The 18,555-nt window shown below is 49.2% G+C and overlaps 2 protein-coding genes across 2 annotated transcripts; one reads left to right on the forward strand and one right to left on the reverse strand.

Moving 5' to 3' along the window:
- The first annotated feature begins 5,282 nt into the window (after nt 1–5,282).
- SPOUT1 (SPOUT domain containing methyltransferase 1) lies at nt 5,283–11,049 on the forward strand. Its single transcript, XM_081265740.1, has 12 exons — nt 5,283–5,370; nt 5,896–5,941; nt 6,210–6,338; nt 6,806–6,965; nt 7,294–7,383; nt 7,500–7,549; nt 7,774–7,904; nt 9,037–9,109; nt 9,225–9,323; nt 9,766–9,868; nt 10,034–10,181; nt 10,910–11,049. The coding sequence occupies exons 1-12, from the start codon at nt 5,290–5,292 to the stop codon at nt 10,976–10,978; spliced, it is 1,179 nt and encodes a 392-aa protein (XP_081121866.1). The 5' UTR covers nt 5,283–5,289; the 3' UTR covers nt 10,979–11,049.
- An 11-nt stretch (nt 11,050–11,060) lies between these two features.
- Nucleotides 11,061–14,473, reverse strand: ENDOG (endonuclease G). The gene is made up of 3 exons (XM_081265747.1): nt 13,654–14,473; nt 12,353–12,462; nt 11,061–11,411 (listed from the first exon to the last, which is right to left on the reverse strand). The coding sequence occupies exons 1-3, from the start codon at nt 14,164–14,166 to the stop codon at nt 11,129–11,131; spliced, it is 906 nt and encodes a 301-aa protein (XP_081121873.1). The 5' UTR covers nt 14,167–14,473; the 3' UTR covers nt 11,061–11,128.
- Nucleotides 14,474–18,555: the final 4,082 nt, after the last annotated feature.

Genomic DNA, 18,555 nt, shown 5'->3' on the forward strand with positions numbered 1-18,555 from the left:
GACAGAGTTTCTAAGTTGATTAGGGTCTCCCTAAATTGCTGAGGCTGGTCTCCGGCCTCAGACTTACAAATTGCTGGGATTACAGGCATGTACCACCACACCAAGCATGTCATTGTTTACTTGGGGGAGGTGATGGGAATATGTGGTATAATAAAAAAATATCTTTGGTCTTCCTTGGCATAGACTCCTATACCCCTGGGATTCCTTAGGTAATGGATGTAGTCCTTGTCATTCATATACAGCCCCTTTAGACCATAAGATCAGAAGGTCAGAAATTTCAGCCCACCCCCACTCCCCCTAAACTCTCCAGAGGACCTCAACTTTGAGTTCAATCTCAAGGCCTCCTGTTTTCAGCCCTGGGGATAGAACCCAGGCCTCTCACATGCTGGGTACACGCTCTATCATTGGGCCACACCTGTCTAAGGCCAGTGATGTGCTCAGTGATGCCCAGATAATACACCTGTGAAAAGAGAAATTTACAGCAAATTTAGTGTAAAGATCTTATTAGCTATTATGGTTTAGACATGAGGTGTCCCCCAAAAGCTCATATGAGACAATGCAGAACATTCAGAGGTAAAATGATTGGGTTGTGACAGCCTTAACCCAATCAGTGAATGAATCCCCTGATAGAATAACTGAGTGGTAATTGAGGATTAGGGGTGTGACTGGAGGAGGTGGGTGTTGGGGGCCATGGCCTTGGGATATACATGTATATCTGCTGAGTGGAGTTTCTCTCTGCTTCCTGGAGCTACGCTCCCAACTGCTTTCCTCAGCCACTCTTCCACCTGATGTTCTGCCTCATCTTGAGCCCGGAGGAATGGAGCCACCTGTCTATGGACTGAGACCTCTGAAGGCAGGAGCCCCAAATGAACTTTTCCACCCCTAAAGTCGTTCTTGTCAGGTCTTTTTGTCACAGCAGCAAAAAAGCTGACTAAAATGTTGGCACTTATTATAATGTGATTTTGGAATCAGGTAATATCTAGTTTTTTTTTTTCTCAGCCCATATTAGGACTGATTTTTTTTTAAGAGAGAGAGATGAGAGAGAGAGAATTTTTTAATATTTATTTATTTATTTTTAGTTTTCGGCAGACACAACATCTTTGTTGGTATGTGGTGCTGAGGATCGAACCCGGGCCGCACGCATGCCAGGCGAGCACGCTACCACTTGAGCCACATCCCCAGCCCCAATATCTAGTTTTATAAAATAGGATGAGTGCTCAGATCAGCTGAGCAGAAGGGATTGGCTTAATAGGCAGTAAAGGACTGAAGAAAGCAGAAATAAAAACTGGTCACTTCAATGTTTGTTTCCTTAAAGGGCTACAATAGAGGGGACTCATTTACCACACTGGCTCAGGTACACTGAGCTCCTTCTCACTGGTTGATGTGAACTTCTGAGTTCTGGAAAAGTGGTTCATTTTCAAAGTTCGATTTTATCACATGCCACAAAGCATGAGTGACTCCATTCTGGTTTGGTCTGGTCTGTTGGGGCCCCTGCAGGAGCTTAATCCAAAACAATGCCCTGTAAATTGTTTATCAATCCCACATGGAAACCCTGAAACCATGAGGTTTAGGCAACTTTTGGTTGGGTGAACACCTCCTTGTTCTAGAGAGTTGGTGGGTGACTAGAGAGGGCACAGGAGCTATCTGTGCCCCCTCCCCTGATACCTTGCCTCATGTACTTCTAACATCTGGCTCTTCCTCAACTGTGTCCTTTACAGCTGTAATAGCAAACGGAGCTTTCCTGTGTTCCGTGAGTCATTCTAAGAAATTATAGAACCTGAGGGAGGATTGTGGGAAATATCTAAGTTTGTAGCCAGCCAGGCAGAAGTGCAGGCAAACTGCAGACCCCACTGTTGACCAGCATCTGAAGCAGAGCCAGTCCTATGGGCCCGAGCCCGTAACCTGTGGCTTCTACACTAACTTTGATAGTTGTCAGGATTTAATTTGCTGGGCACAGTGGCACATGCCTGTAATTCCAGTGACTCAGGAGGTTGGGGCAGGAGAAACAAAAGTTCAAAGCCAGTCTCAGCAACTTAGTGAGGCCCTAAGCAAATTAGCAAGACTCTGTCCCAAAATAAAAAATAAAAAGTGGACACAGCTCAGTGGTAAATTTCCCTGAGTTCATCCTAGTGCCAAAAAAGAAAAAGAAAAAAAATTAATCGTAGGATACTAATTTAGTGTCAGAATTCTTATTTATTTAGGGGCTGGGGTTGTGGCTCAGCGGTAGAGCACTCGCCTAGCACGTGCGAGGCCCTGGGTTCGATCCTCAGCACCACATAAGAATAAATAATAAATAAATAAATAAAGGTATTGTGTCCAACTACAAATAAAAAAAATTTAAAAAAGAATTGTTATTTATTTATATTTTCTTATGGTATTAAGAATGGAACCCAGGTCTCACACATGCTAGGCATAGTGCTACACCACAGAGTCACACCCCCAGCCTAGAACTGTCATTGGGACCTATTTGGTGCCAGAACAACATAAGTCACTGCCCTCCTTTTCCTTCTAAGTCACAGTGTGGTACTATCACTGGCCCAGAGGACTACTATGAAATGAAATGCCAGCACCAGGGCTCAGCGGTGGAGCCCCTAACCACAGCACACCAAGTAGCCTGAAATTGGCAAAGCCCTTGATGGTGGTAAATGCATGGATTTCTTGATTAGAACCACCCTACCAAAGACCCCATGTCTCATAAATCAACCAAGAATGTGCCCATAACCATTTTAGAGGTTCCAAACCTTAGGCTGAGTCCCTCAGCTCGAGTATAGATCTCGTCTTAGTTGTGTAAGTGTGACTGTGCACCTTCATTCAGGGGTATGGAGAGAAAAGGTACAATAAACACATCCCTGTAATATCAACATACACTGAGTAAGAAGGAACTTTATAATCATTATGGTCAGTATGCAAGAATGTTTTTTATGTTGTCCGAAATGTTCAAGAATCTGGCATATGGACTTAAAATTTTTCTTTTATTTACTGATACATAAAAACAAATTTGTACATGTAAATGGGCTTCATGTTATGTTTCAATTCATGTGTATTGGAATTGAAGTTTAAAGTTTAATGCCAGCTGATACTAAATTTATTTTTTATTATTTATTTGTTTGTTTATCTATTTTTGCAGTGCTAGGAATCAAACCCAGGGTCTATCCCTAGCCTCAGGGTCTTGTTAAATTACTGAGGGTAGACTTGAACTTGTGATCCTCTTGCCTCAGCCTCCTGAGTTACTGGAATTACAAGCATATACCACTACATGTGGCTTATCTTCTTTTTAAATATTTATTTGTTTAGTTGTAGTTAGACACAATACCTTGATTTTATTTATTTATATGTGGTGCTGAGGATTGAACCCAGGGCCTTGCACGTGCCAGATAAGTGCTCTACCGCTGAGCCACACAACTCCCTGGCTTATCTTTAATATTTGCTTTTAAATGTATCATTCATTGCTGGCAAAGTGGTCCAATCACTTTGAAGAGAGTTTAGCAGTTTCTTACAAAGCTGAACATAAGCTGAACACAGTCTTACCATTGGACCCAACAACTGGGCTCCTGGATGAATTGAAAACTCACATTTATACAAAACCCCACATGTGAATATCTATAGCAGTTTGGTTTATAATTGCCAATAAATGGAAGCAGAGCTAGAGGTGTAGATTAGTGTTAGAGCATTGCTCTAGCACACACAGCCCTGAGATTCATTTCCAGCAGTGTGTGTGTGTGGGGGGGGGGGGCACATGTGTGTGCATGCTGGGCATGGTGGTGCAAGCCTGTAATCCCAGAGACTCAGGAGGCTGAAGCAGAAGGATGGCAAGTTTGAAGCCAACCTCCACAATTTAGCAAGACCTTGTCTCAAAACAAAAAATAAATAAATAAATAAAAAGGGCTGGGAATATAGTTAAGTTGTTAAGCCCCACTGGGTTCAATCTTCAGTACCAAAAAATAGAGGAGGAGAAGGAGTTTGGGGGAGGGAGAGAAGGAAACAAATTGAAAAGTTGAATGGATAAACTGTGGCACTTCCATCCAATAAAATAGCATCTATCAATAAAAAGTAATGAGTAAGTCACACAAAGAATGGAGGAAACTTAAATTCATATCCTTTAATGAAAGAAGCCAATCTGAAAAGGCTACATACTGTATGATTTCAACTATATGAAATTCTGGAAGGTAAAACTATAGAGACAAATTCCTACTGTAATAATGATACATGACTATGCTTCAGTCAAAACCCAGAGAATGGGGCAGGAGTCATAGCTCAGTGGTAGAGTTCTTATCTAGCATTGTGAGGCACTGGGTTCCTTCCTCAGTACCATATACAAATAAATAAATAAACGTATTGTCTTCATCTACAACTAAACAACAACAAAAACAGAATGTACTCAAAGAGAAAACTCTTGGGTAGACTACAGAACCTTAGTTGATAACAATGTATCATTTTTGTTTACCAAGTATAACAATGTAGCACACCACTGCAAGATGTTAACAATTTAAAAAAATACAGGTTTAGAAGAGGTCTGTGTCAAACTCTTCAATTTTCAAATTAAAGCTGCTTTAGGGCTGGGGATGTAGCTCAGTGGTAAAGCACCTGCCTCGCATCTCGGCACCACATAAAAAAAACTGTTTTTTTTTTTTTTTTTTTTTTACAAAAAACAAAAACAAAAACAAAAAAAAACCTGCTTTGGCCAGGTGGTGGCGCATGCCTGTAATCTCAGCAGCTCAGGAGCCTGAGGCAGGAGGATTGCAAGTTCGAAGCCAGCACTCAGCAATTTAGTGAGGCCCTAAGCAACTTAATGAGACCCTGCCTCAAATTTAAAAAATACAAAGAAACGGAGACTTAACTCAGTGGTAATTTCCCTGGGTACAAAAGAGAGAGGTTGGGGGAGAGAGGGAGAGAGAGAAAGTAAAGGGAAAGTAATAGCTGGAGTTGTGGCAGAGTGCTTGCCTGGCACGTGTGAGGCACTGGGTTCAATCCTCAGCGCCAAATAAAATTCATAAACACCCACATACAAAGATAAATGTATCTTTAAAAAAAAACTGGATTAAATTGTTTCTAACGTGATTTCCAGCTCTGGGCCTGAGAGTCCCCTTGCATAAAACGACGCTGAGGTCTGGCTGGTGCCGACTCAAGAACGTGGCTCTCCATCCAACGCGGGGCGGGGGAAAGACCCAGAAGGCCGCGCTCCCCACCACTGAGCCCACCAGTGCCCAAGCGCTCCCCTCGCGGACGCACCTCGGCCACGCCCCACTAGCTCTCCGATTGGACGGCTCGGCGGGGGTGTGGCCGGAAGGCATGGGTCTGATTGGCAGGGGCGTGGCCGACGGCACGCGGCGGAACATGGCGGAGCGCGCGAGGAAGCGGCCCTGCGGCCCGGTAGGTACTGGTAGGTGGGGGTCCTGCCAGCCCCCGGCGCTCGGGGCGTGAGAACGACCCACATGGGGGCTGGTGGCGGGTCCCGGCAGCGCCTCCCGCTCCCTGCTCCTCGAGGAAGGTGCTGCACGCCGGTGGACGCGTGTGCCCCCGCGATTAGGAGGTGGGAGTCGGGGCCGAGGCCAGCGCTGGGACTCGGCGGGCAGCCAAGGCCGACAAGTCCCTGTGGTTCTGCGGCGGGGGCTGCATTCCAGAGGTGGAACCCGCCCTCACCCTGAGCCTTTTCTTGCCTTGTCTTCTGATCCCCATGGCGGCTGCGGCCGGTCCAGCCCCTGAGCCGAACTCATTCAACAGTTTAATGCTTATCATGGTCTGATCTCAGGCATTGTGGGTACCGGGGGTCCCTGCCCTCCTGAGGCGTTTTCTGTGGTAGAGGGACAGGTTGGCTGTCGAGCCCTATGTGTGCTCCCTTCGCAGATGTGACCATTCAGCCTCTCACTCTTAATCCTCCTCCCACTCCTACTCCAGGGTGAACATGGCCAAAGGGTGGAGTGGCGAAAATGGAAGCAACAGAGTACGTACCGGCTGGGCCTGCCTGGGCCTGGGGTGGGAAAGAGTGACTGTGCCCAGGCCATTCCAGGAGAACACAGCCAGCCTTGGCTAGACACAGGGAAGGACACAAATTTATCCCCTCTGGGTCTCACAGCACCCAAGGGTAGTAGGCTCTGGCTGCTTGCCCAGCAATACCCCATCACTCAAGCTGTCCTGATGAGAGGTAATGATCCCTCTGACTGCTCCAAGTCACTCTCTCCCCACACCAATCAGGATGTTCTCTTATCCAGAGAAAGAGGAGAAAAAGAAGTGGAAGGACATGAAATTGACAAAAAAACTGGAGAAGCAACGGGCACAAGAGGAGCAGACAAAGCGACAGAAGGAGGAGGAGGAGGCAGCTGCCCAGAGGGAAAACCAAGGTGTGTGGCTGAGTCCTGGGGAGGGGCACAGGATGTGGCTTCAGCAGATGTCCTGCAGGCAGAGCAGAGAATGTCATATCTGGAAGAGTCTCAAGTGACCATTGAGTCCAAACGTCCTGATAGAAACTGAGGCCCAGAGAAGAGGAGGGACTCTTTGCTGAGTCCTAACCTCCTACTTAAGTAGATTTCAAGCATCGTGTCTCTTAACTTTTTCTTCCTTCCCTGCCTTGCCTTGCCTTTCTTCTCCTTTCTTCTTTTTCTTTCTGCTGGGGGTGAAATCCAGGCCCTCACACATGCTGAACTACATCCCCAGACTAAAATTTCATGGTATTAATGATTGTTGTTGTTGTTTTTACTTTCTTATTGAGCTTTCTGAATGCTTCAATTTCATTTTCATTTAATTTTTATTTCTTTGTCTTCCCATTATAAATAATGCATGCTTAACAACATCCTCTTCTGCTGCCTAGGACGGCCCTACACTCTGAGCGTGGCCCTGCCAGGCTCTATCCTGGACAATGCCCAGTCACCTGAGCTTCGTACCTACTTGGCTGGCCAGATTGCCAGAGCCTGTGCCATCTTCTGTGTGGATGAGATTGTGGTGTTCGATGAGGAGGGTCACGATGCCAAGTGAGAGGCTATCCCAAGGGCCTGGGAGCTCAGGGAGGGGGAAGGGGCTGCCAGGGTTGGCTGTGACTTCACTCTTTCCACCTGCCCAACTCTTCCAGAGTACCCTGTCTAAAATGCTGCAGTGTAATCCTTAGTGGGGCCACTGGCCAGGCATGGGCAATGACCACAGAGGTCACATTAGGTGGGAGGAGCTCTAGAATGAGACTGTTGTTTGCTTTTGTTTGTGTGGTTGGTTTTTGTGCTGGATTTTGAATTCAGGGCATATACTCTATCACTGAGCTATATCCGAAGCCACAAATTGGATTTTGAGTCATGTTTTTCTCTCCAGGACTGTGGAAGGAGAATTTAAGGGAGTCGGCAAGAAGGGGCAGGCATGTGTACAGCTGGCCCGTATCCTGCAGTACCTGGAGTGTCCACAGTAAGCAGTGACTTCCTTGGTCATGGGTGGGGTGGGAGGGTGTATGAGATCAACATGCAGGTGAGCTAGGAGGTGGCTTCCCCTGGGAACTTCCTGAGATCTGCATTCTTTACTAGGTACCTGAGAAAGGCATTCTTCCCCAAGCACCAGGATCTACAGTTTGCAGGTATGCCTGGTAGGCCTGATCCCTCTTCCCATAGATCACCTCTCAGACACGAGGAAAGCATCCAGTCCCCTACCAGGTATTCAGGGGAAGGCAGGCCCAGGAGGGCAATGTCATGCCTAATGTCCAGCTGCAGGTCTGTGGCAGAGCTGCAACTTAAACCAGGGTCCTGGCCTCATCTTTGCATGCTTTGGCACTTCCCAGACTCCTCCTGCCACCCCCTCCAGGGCTCCTGAACCCCTTGGACAGCCCTCACCACATGCGCCAGGATGAGGAATCTGAGTTCCGAGAAGGCATCGTGGTAGACAGGCCCACCCGACCAGGCCATGGCTCTTTTGTTAACTGTGGAATGAAGAAGGTAAGAACTGGGGGGGGGGGGGGGCTGTGACGTACTTCAGGGACACACGCCAGCTATGGAGGGCAGGCAGGGCATGTACGTAGGGTGACCTGACTATAAAGCCCCATTTATGCATATTTAGGCCAGGAAGAGCCCAAAACAAGCCTTAAGAGATAAGGCAGGAGCAAATGTACTATTTTTTTACGTATTTATTTTTGGTGCTGAGGATTGAACCCAAGCCTGCTAAACATGTGCCCTACCACTGAGCTGCACCCCAGCTTTACTGTTTTTTTAAAAGGAGATCAAAAATAAGTCAAAGGGGGCTGGGGTTGTGGCTCAGTAGTAGAGCGCTCGCCTAGCAGAGGTGAGGATTGGGTTTGATCCTCAGCACCACGTGAAGATAAATAAATAAATATTAAAAAAACAAATCATAACCCAGTAATAACAAATTGAAAACCACTCAGACTCCAGTGTGACACAGAGCCAACCTTGGGAGTAGAACACTAATTTACTTCCTGTTCACTCAAGTACCCTGGAGTCAGAGACAGAAACAATGAAGTGTGTGGGATTCCCCCACCCCCAAAAAAGAACAGAGCAGACATGAATGGCTAAAAGCAGACCAGGATGACACAGACAAAAGGGAAAAGCATGAGAAACTCTCAGAATGATAAGAGAGTGCCCACCAAGGGTGATAAATTCCAAAATGGCGCAGAACACAAATAATTGTCACTCATCACAGCTAATGTTTAACCATTTACTTCATGCCAGAGCTTGACAAGTTTAAGAATAGCTGTTGTTTGTGGAAGGGTTTTCAGTTTGACAGATGTGGAAACTGAGGTTCAGGGGCTAAGTGACCTGCTTAAATTACTATAGCCAGTAATTAGCAAAATGATCAAAATGTGGAAAACTGGGATTTCATCTATTGGGGAAAACTCCCTGTGTGTGCTAAGCCCCCAGCCTTCATTTCTGACCAGTATCTTGTGATAGTACTATGAACAGGTCTAGCCCATTCCAAAGCAGGAGGATTGTAAGTTGACCTGAACCCCTTGGGTCCCATACCAGCCCTGCCATTCCCCCAGCAGGGTCTCAGAGGGCAATGCCTCCTACTGGTTGTGGTGGGAAACAGCATCCATTTCTTCTGGCCTCTCCCCAGGAGGTGAAGATTGACAAGAACCTGGAGCCTGGACTTCGAGTGACTGTGAGACTGAACCAGAAGCAGCTCCCAGGTATCTGGAAGCTTCCTTAACTTTTATGGTGGTCTAGCCAGCCCCACGTCTCCAAATTTCCCTCCACCTCCCTTCCCCTTGGCTCATCGTCATAGCTTCTCTATTTCCCTTCCAGAATGTAAGACCTACCGGGGAACAGTTGTGTCATCACAGGACCCTCGCACCAAAGCCGGTCTCTACTGGGGCTACACAGTCCGGCTAGCCTCCTGCCTCAGTAAGGACAGAGCTTCTCTCTCTGAATGTCCAGCCAGCCCTGGGAGGTGGCAGAGAGCCTTCCTTGACCCACAAGTCAAAACATAGTCCTTGCCCTACCATACTGAGTGTGTCCTGAGCAACTATCTTTTCTGTTAGCCTGGTCTCCTTGAATGCACTGCCTAGAATGTTCTTGAGGACTTCTGAGGAAAAGTATCAGAGTTGACTGATGATGTCTCGGATAGGGACAATAGGATCAAAGTTCTCCATGTTCTTAGAGCTGCTTCCTGCCCACCTTGTTTTTTCCCCAACTAATTGCAGGCTTGGTCTCCACTGTGCCCAGTTCTGACTTCTCAAGAGTAGTGGAGGGCCCCCTTACCTGAGCCCCAGCTCCACCCTACCCCTTCAATGTAATGAACACACAGCCAAGTGCAGGACTCCCACTGAGTTGGCCTCACCCTCAGGTGCTGTGTTTTCTGAGGCGCCCTTCCAGGACGGGTATGACCTGACCATTGGGACGTCAGAGCGTGGCTCAGATGTGGCCTCTGCCCAGCTGCCCAGCTTCAGGTGGGTGCTGCCTGTGGCAGGGGACAGGGGACAGGCCAGGGGAGGAGAAAGAGGCAGGTACCTGCCTGGTGGGGCCAAGCTGCCTAGGCTGGGCCCCTGCTGTACTTGGGACTGTGTTCCATGGGGCCTTGGTGAATAGTTACTGATTTCCCCTCTGGGTGACAGGCATGCAGTGGTAGTGTTTGGGGGCCTCCAAGGGCTAGAAGCTGGAGTGGATGCTGACCCCAACCTGGAGGTGACCGAACCCAGTGTTCTCTTCGACCTGTATGTCAACACGTGCCCCAACCAGGGCAGTCGCACCATTCGCACTGAGGTGAGCCCACCTGTGTTGACCTCCAGCCAGCAGCTGGGGCCTCAGATCTGTCCAAGATAGTTAGCAGCTGGCCTGGTAGCAGGGAGATGAGTGCAGTGCAGGAGGGGTCCTGAATCCTGGGTGCCAGTGTTAGTCCTGTGCTCCCAGTGGTCCCCAGGCAACCTGTGCATCCCTGTGTGGGCTTCTGTTTCTATTACTGTATACTTAGTGTTCCTCAGTGACTCCGGCTCTGCCACCTCCTCTCCTGTGACCTCAATGGGTATGGCTGCTGTCCCTTCAGGTGTCACCTGCATCCTGTCCGCTAGGAAGCATTGTGCCATTAGAGCTGAAAGCCTCAGTTGGGTGGTAGCTTCACAGATAGACAGCCCTGGTCTCCCTGTCCCTGAGGCCCGCCTGGCCCAAGTGCTTGAGCCTGCCAGCCATACCCACAGCAGAAACCTGACCCCACCCCTGACACCCATTCAGGGAAGGTGGAGAACTCTGCCCATGGCATCACCTCCCCAGCCCAGGGAGGCTGGCATTAGTACTGTCATGCCCAATTTAGAGAGTACACAAGAGCAGGGCATGCTGCCTGCCACAGGGCACATCTCAGGTTGAACCTGGCTGGCCCTTAACCTCCCAGGGCCCATTAAGAGCAGTCAGCTCATGGGGCGGGGCCTGGGTGGTCAGGTAGGAGCTGGCACCCACCTGCCTCCCCGGCCCCAGTCTCGCATTCTCTTCACTTCCAGGAAGCCATACTCATCTCTCTGGCAGCCCTGCAGCCCAGCCTCACCCAGGCAGGCACTCACACCACCTAAAGGTTCCCATGAGTGTCGGATATGGGTGAAGCAGCCGTGAGATGGGGCTGCTGCAGGCCATCAGGACAGCCACAGCCAAGACTTCTCTCCAAAAATAACCTTCTTTAATGCAATGCAGGCCCTAGGCCCCCAGTCTCTAGGCTGCTGCCCTCACTTGCTGCCAGCAGTAATGGCCTTAAGGTTTCCTGCTCGTGCCAGGATGTTTGGCACAAAGAGCAGTCCTGAGGCCCGCTCAATGCTCTCAATGGGCACCAGGAAGCGCTCCAGGGGAATGGCCTCATCCACGGGTGCGTTCGGCATCACGTAGGAGCGGAGCTCGATTTGTCCACCCGCTGACTCCAGGATCAGCACCTTGAAGAAGTGCGTGGGCACTGCCACGTGATTCTTGCCAATTACCTGGTACTTTACATAGGACTTCCCATCGGCCTCCGTCCTGTGGGCAGACCCAGGTGTACATGACCAAGGGTCCTGGATGGACCCAAGGCTGCTTCCTCCAGGAAGCCTTCCCTTGCCTGACCTCCACCTTCTGCCCCCCACCAGATCACCCCCTCATTGTGAGGCTTCTGTGCCCTGTCCGGCTACTCCTTGGGCTGGAACCCACAGGAGTCAGGCAGAGTGGGTGGCAATAAATGCTGCTGAAAGAATCAGTCCTCTCATCTTCAGTTCACAAGCACGGACACATTCTGGCTGCCTGTCTGTCCTGTAGCAGTGCACCAAGAGGGCAAAGGCCAAGGCAGCGGAAACCCCAGTGCCAGCATGAGATACATGTAAGTGTGGGGACACTGGATGGGCGACTGGCTTCTCAGCAGTGTTGCCTCCATTTCGCTATTCTGTGCCCTCAACGACAATGACATCACATGTTGTAATCCCATTTTACAAGGAAAGACATTGAGGTCACTGACCCATGGCACCGAGGGACTAGATGTAGGCCTGGATTCCATCCCATGCTTGTGGACTTGAGAGGCAACTGCTTAGCTGTGACCTACTGCCTCACCTGGCCTTGTCCTCTGTGCACCAGAAACATCACTGAGCCTGACCACAGGAGCTCAGCCCTTCTACCCTGGGAGACAGAGGTGCAGAGGGACTGGAGTGAAAACCCAGATCAGGCAGATTAGAGGGCAAGGAAGGGTCACTCCAAGCCGAGCAGAGACAGAAGGCAAGAGCCTGGTGCGAGAACCGTGAGTGCTTCCATCCCTGCAGAACATGAGGCAGGAGGTCTCAGGAGAGGAGCAAGGGGAGGTTCAGGGCCTTGTGACCACAGACAGCTGCTCTAAGGAGGGCATCCAAAGGATTCGCTGCAGAGGAGGAATGAGGGCCCAAGGCAGAAACAGACTTGCCAAGAAACCAGATGAGTGATGACTTTTGGGACCTCACCTGGGCAGGAAGAGCGGCCCTGTGCAGACATAGACGTTTTGGTAGGTGCGGACCAAGCTGCGGCTATACTTCTCCAGGTTGTTCCAGGCATTCTGGTTGAGGTGGGGCACCTGGTGGAAGAAGTGAACCAGAGTGGGATCATGCCTGGGACCCCTTCCCCCCCTGCCACAGGGCTACTCTGGGCCCAGGGGTGGGGGGCATGCAGGCAGAGGAAACTGAAGCTCAAGGAAGGAATAGAGGCCATGTGGCTACAAGGATGGACAGAGCCTGGGCAGGGTTGACAAGGATCCCTCCTGCACCCCCACTGTCACAAATCATTTTCCAGCTCAAAGAGCTACACAAAGAAAGGAGAACTTCTCCCCCTTTGAGGACACTGAGGGCCATTTGAGCTCTCCAGGGTCTCAGGAGAGCCCTCCATTTCACTATTCTGTGCCCTCAACGACAGTGAGATCACATGTTGAGATCACAGGACAAGGTCTAGGAAAAATGGATAGAGGATTGTGCATGGGAAAGAAGCTGGGTGGGAGGCTTGTGTTCATGGGTTTCACGCAGAGCCCATCTGTCTCCATCCTGGGTGCCAGGCTCTGCTGGGAACCCAGCCAGAGGTAGAACAGCTGGTCTAGGATGTAGTGACTGGCAGTGACACCCTGCCTGCCTGCCCACTTGCTAGTAGTGTTCCTGGTAACTGCTCACAGGCACACAGGGCTGAAGTCTCAGCTCCTCTAGACTGCCGCCTAGATTCTCCTCCTGCTGGGTGGACCACGAAGTTACTCCGACCTTCTGAGCCTGTTCCCTCAGTGTAGCCAATGATCAGTGGGCCATGAACTGTGCTGGGCCCTTTGATTCATCACTACTGCAAGGAGGTGAGCAGAAGCTTTATCCCCATTTTATTTAACTTATTTTTTGGGAATGAAACCTGAGCTCTGCCACTAAGCTATACCCCAGCTTTTTATTTTGAGGCAGGTCTCCACTAAGTTGCCCAGGCCGGACTCAACTGGCGATCCTCTTGCCTCAGCCTCCCCAGCTGCTGGAATTGTAAGAATGCGCCACCGTCCTGGGCTCATCCCCAATTTACCGAGGAAGAAACTGAAGAACAAGGAGGTGCCCAGGGCTCAGTTTTTTAAGTTCAAGTCCACATCTGAAGGCACAGCCCACGTTTAGAACCCCAGGGCTCCTCCCTCCCGCCCGGAGCGCTCTATACACTTAGGACCTGGAGCGCGCATTCGGCAAACAGCCTCAGGCTCAGGGAGGCAAGACGCTGGCCCCGCGTTCCGCAGCCCGGTCTAGGGCGTGAGCGCTACCTGGGGCGCGACGTTGCTCAGGTAGAAGGTGTCGTCCATGGCCTTCTGGCTCCATCGATGGTTGGCGGCAGCAGCCAGGTGGCCGCGGTCGAAGCCGCTGCCGCGGTAGTCGGCATTGGTAGCGCGATGATATGCATGCACCGAGTCATCCTCGCGGAAGTCGCAAGAGCGGCGGTCGCCGTCGCCGCGGAGTCGCTCGGGCCGCAGCTGCTCGACCACCCAGAGCGCGCCGCGGGTACGCGGGTCGTAACACAGCACGTACGACTCTCGGCTCTTGAGCTGCGCCACGCCGGGCAGCCCGTACTTGGCCAGCTCGCCGGGCCCGCGGCCCGCTGGTCCCCCAGGCAGAGCGGGCACGGCAGGCAGCTCGGCCGCCGCCGCCACGGGCAGCACGGGCAGCCGCCCCAGCAGCCCCGGCGTCGCCTGCGCGTCTGCCCGTCGCCGCCTCCAGTGTTCTGCGGCCGCACCCAGCCCCGCGCCCAGCGCCAGGGTCAGGCCGACCCGCAGCGCCATGGCCGAGCAGCTCCGCGAGGGGATGCGGCACAGGCTGAGCGCACGCCGCGACCTCGGGCCTACCCACCCCCGGCGCTCTTAAAGGGGCATAGTCGCACCGCGAGGCCCACAGCAGGGCTGACGCAGGGTGGGGGTCGTGGAGGGTGGGATGTCCTTTCCTTCCGCTGGCAAACGCTTCCAAGGGCTTGGGATTCAGAACCAAAGGAAGTGGGACAGGCCCCAGGTGAGTGCCCGGCGCCCTTTCTTTGCCCTTTAAGTCTCAGGCCCAAGGTATGGCTCCGCCTTCACCCCTTGCACCACCGCCTCGGACCTTCCCCTCTGCGCCTGTGCAAGGCGCTCCGCGTCAGCGCCACCCGAGGCTCACGCGGGAGTGTAAAGCGTTTTTATCACTGAATTTAATCCTCACAACTACCCCAGGGGAGTTGGCGGAACCCGGACAGGACCCCAGGTCTGTCAGACAGAGATCTCCTGATCAGTTCACCACAGAACAACCAAGACTTCTAGATTGACGATTTCCTTATTACCTGGCGTGAGGAGCAAGGACGCAGGCAGCAGAGGCCAGCTGCTGGACGAACGGAAACTTGGTACAGAGATTCCAGAAGGCAGCTTTCATAGTGTGTGTGAAAAGCTTCAAAAGGGTTCATATCTTCAACCCACCTAGAGGACTGAGCTGGAGAAATAAGCTGAGAACGCAAGGAGTTGAAACACATCCTCAGCGCAGTACGGCTTATGATAGAGGCTGCGATGGCAAATGTTAAAATAGGAACTGGTTAAGGGTATTTTTTTTCTTTTTTGTACTTAGAACAGAATTCAGGCCATTAAATATTTTAAAGTCATACAGTAACTTTCTCACCACCTAAGGTGAGGGAAGAACAATACACAAACACGATAAGTCAAGAAAATAATAATTATGCAATAAAAATTACATGCAATAAAAATCTACATGTTTCAGGTATTTTCTTTAGATTGTAGGATGGGGGCAGGGCGTGTCTTATTACCTACTTTTGAATTTCCAAGTTTTTTGTAACTTGTTAAAATATAATTGTATATATTGCAAGGTATAATGTGATTTTTTAAGTATATGTATGCAATGTGGAATGATTAACATATCCATCATCTCAAATGCTTACTTTTGTGATGAAAACATTTAAAATAACTCTTAGCAATTTTAAAATACACATTATTAACCATAGTCACCATACTGTGCAATAATTGATTTCAGAAAAAAACTTATTCCTCCACCAGGCATGGTGATGCTTGTAATCCCAGCTACTCAGGATGCTCAGGTGGATGGGAAATTGAAGGCCAGCCTGGGCATCTTAGACCTTGTCTTTCAAAAAATAAATAAATAAATAAATAAATAAATAAAAGCTAGGCACAGTGGCAGATGCCTGTAATCCGAGGGGCTCAGGAGCCTGAGGTGAGAGAATTGCAAGTTTGAGGCCAGCCTCAGCAATTTAGGCCCTCTCTCAGCAGTAAATTGTCCCTGGGTTCAGTCCCAAAAGACAAATTTAAAAATCAATTGACTATAAATGTGTATTTCTGGGCTTTCTATTCTCTTGGTTGATATTGGGGGGCGGGGCGGGAACCAGGGATTGAACTCAGGGGCACTTGACCACTGAGCACATCCCCAGCCCTATTTTGTATTTTATTTAGAGACGGGGACTCACTGAGTTGCTTAGGGCCTCTCTAAATTGCTGAGGCTGGCTTTGAACTGGCAGCCTCTTGCTTCTGCCTCCCTGGGGTTACAGTTGTGTGTCACCATGCTCAGCTCTTGGTTGATATTTCTATATTTCTATCAGGTAGTGTGATACCCACAGCACTTTTTTTTTTCCTGTTAAGAGCCAGGACCTCATACATGGTAGGCAAGCTCTCTACCACTGAGCTACATCCCCAGCTCCACCACGCGGCCTGCGCAATGGTTTCATTAATGAGGTTCTAGGCATAAAGTTGGCTAGATGAGATCGAAATAAAACACACAGACTCAGTTACCTTATTTATATTGCTAGGTCCGAGACGGCTCCCCTCTCTGGTTCCCTCCTCTAACGGCCCAGCAGGGCAGCAAGGATTACTCAGGGCTAGCAGAAGAGAGAGAGTTTGAACAAGCCTGGGAGTAGCCTTTTATTGGGGAGCAAGAGATTCAGGGGAGAATTCCATCCAATGAAGGTTGGGGGGGGGGGGGGGCTGCACTCCAAGGTCGGGTCAGTGATTGGGCCCCCGGGGTCAGTGGTCAGGCACACCCCCACACGGATGGGCTCTCTCATCAGGAAAGGGTCGGGAAAGCTCCGACACAGCCAGAGCGCCTCAGACCCTTAACGGGAGCCACCCAATCACGTGTCAGAATGGCTTCCCACACCCAGCCCCTCCAGTGTTCCTTTTGTTCAAGATTGCCTTGGTTGGGCTGGGGATGTGGCTCAAGCGGTAGCGCGCTTGCCTGGCATGTGTGTGGCCCGGGTTCGATCCTCAGCACCACTTACAAAGATGTTGTGTCCGCCAAAAACTAAAAAATATTTTTTAAAAAATTCTCTCTTAAAAAAAAAAAGGGTTGCCTTGGTTATCTGGGATTTTTTGTGATTGATTGCATACACATTTTAGGATTGGCACCAGGTATAATGGCATATGCCAGTGATCCTGGAAACTAGGGAGACTGAGGCAGGAGAAATGAGCATTCCATATCAGCTTCAGCAATGTAGCCACACCCTGATTCAAAAATTAAAAAATAGTAAGGGCTGGGGATTTACATCAGTGGTAAAGCCTCCCTGGGTTCAATCCCCAGCACCCCAAAAAATAAAAATTATTTTGCTTGTGAAAAATCACGTTGGAATTTTGACAGGATTGCACTGAATCTGTACGTTGCTTTAGATAATGTGAACATTTTAACAAATAATTCTTCCAATCCATAACTTGAGATCTTTCCATTTATTTATGTTCTTCAATTTCTTTCAAACTTTTATAATATTCAATGCACAGATTTTTCATCTCCCTGGTTAAACTTATTCCTGGGATTAGGGTGTAGCCCAGTGGTAGAGCTCTTCTTGCCTAGCATTTGAGAGTCTCTGGGTTCCATCGTCAGCACTTTAAAGCAAAACATTTATTCTGGAAGTACTTGAAATTTTGTGGCATACCAACTATAATTTTCTTTTTTGTTTGTTAATGTATAGAAATGTTGATTAGCCAGACAGAGCAGTGCACATGTGATCCAGCAACTTGAAAAGCTGAGGCAGGAGGATCACGTTTGAGGCCAGCGTGGGCAACTTAGTGAGTGGCTGACTCAAAATAAAAAAGAACTGGGGGGTGTAGGTCAGTGGTAAAGCATCCTTGGGTTCAACTCCCAGTACCAAAAAAATATAGAAAATTTAAAAATGCTACTGACCTGTTTAGTTTTTGCGATGGGGGCTGAACCTGAGGCCCTGTGCGTACTAAGCAGCAGCTCTACCCTGAGCTACACCCCAGACTGTGTTAACTTTGTATCTTGCAACTTTACTGCATTTTCTTATTTTTTTTTTCACACTGTTTTGGTGAAGTCTTTAGGATTTTCTACATACAAGATCATATTGTCCAAAGAAAATTTTAAATCTTTCCTATCTGGATGACTTCTTTCTCTTGCCTAACTGCTCTGCCTAGGAATTCCAGTCCTGTTTGAATACAAGTAGCAAGAATGAGCATCCTTGTCTTGTTCCTGGTTTTAAGAGGAAATTTTCAACTTCTTGCCACTGAGTAGGATGTTAGCTGGGGGTTTCTCATCTATGGCTTTTATCTAATTGAGGTATATTCCTATTATGCCTCATCTGTCAAGTTTTTAATTATGAAAAAAATACTGAATTTTGTAATACATTTTTTCTGCATCTAATGAAATTACCTAAGTGTGCATGTGTACGTTTGTGTTTTGCAGTGCTGGGGACTGAACCCAGGAACATTCGACCACCAAGCTATTTTGAGACAGGGCCTAGCTAAGTTGCTAAAGCTGGCCTTAAACTTGCAATCCTCCTGTCTCAAGTCTCCCAAGTCACTGGCATTACAGGTGTGTGCCATTGTGCCCAGTGTTTTAAAATCCAACTTGCTATGTAATTATGTGGCACTGTCTTCCTACATTCACATTCCCCCCTCCCTCAGCTACAGATCACTGTAGTTGGATTAGAAGAACTGAACAGGCTCTCCCAACAAGGACTTCCTGGCCTTTTCCTTTTGACTGCTCTAAGAGACTATGACTCCATCCCTGCCCCTACTTTTTCCCTTGTTCCAATGTCTCAAAGGTGTCAACCCATCAAGCACCAATGCCCACTGTAAAGAACACATGATTTATTAAAGACAACTCATCATCAACAGCACTGATTCAAAGAACAAAACACATAAAAAAAAAAAAAAAGCAGATTACCACTCTGACCCTCT

The sequence above is a fragment of the Spermophilus citellus genome, assembly GCF_964194105.1.
Source record: "Spermophilus citellus genome assembly, chromosome: 2".
Lineage (NCBI taxonomy): Eukaryota > Metazoa > Chordata > Mammalia > Rodentia > Sciuridae > Spermophilus > Spermophilus citellus.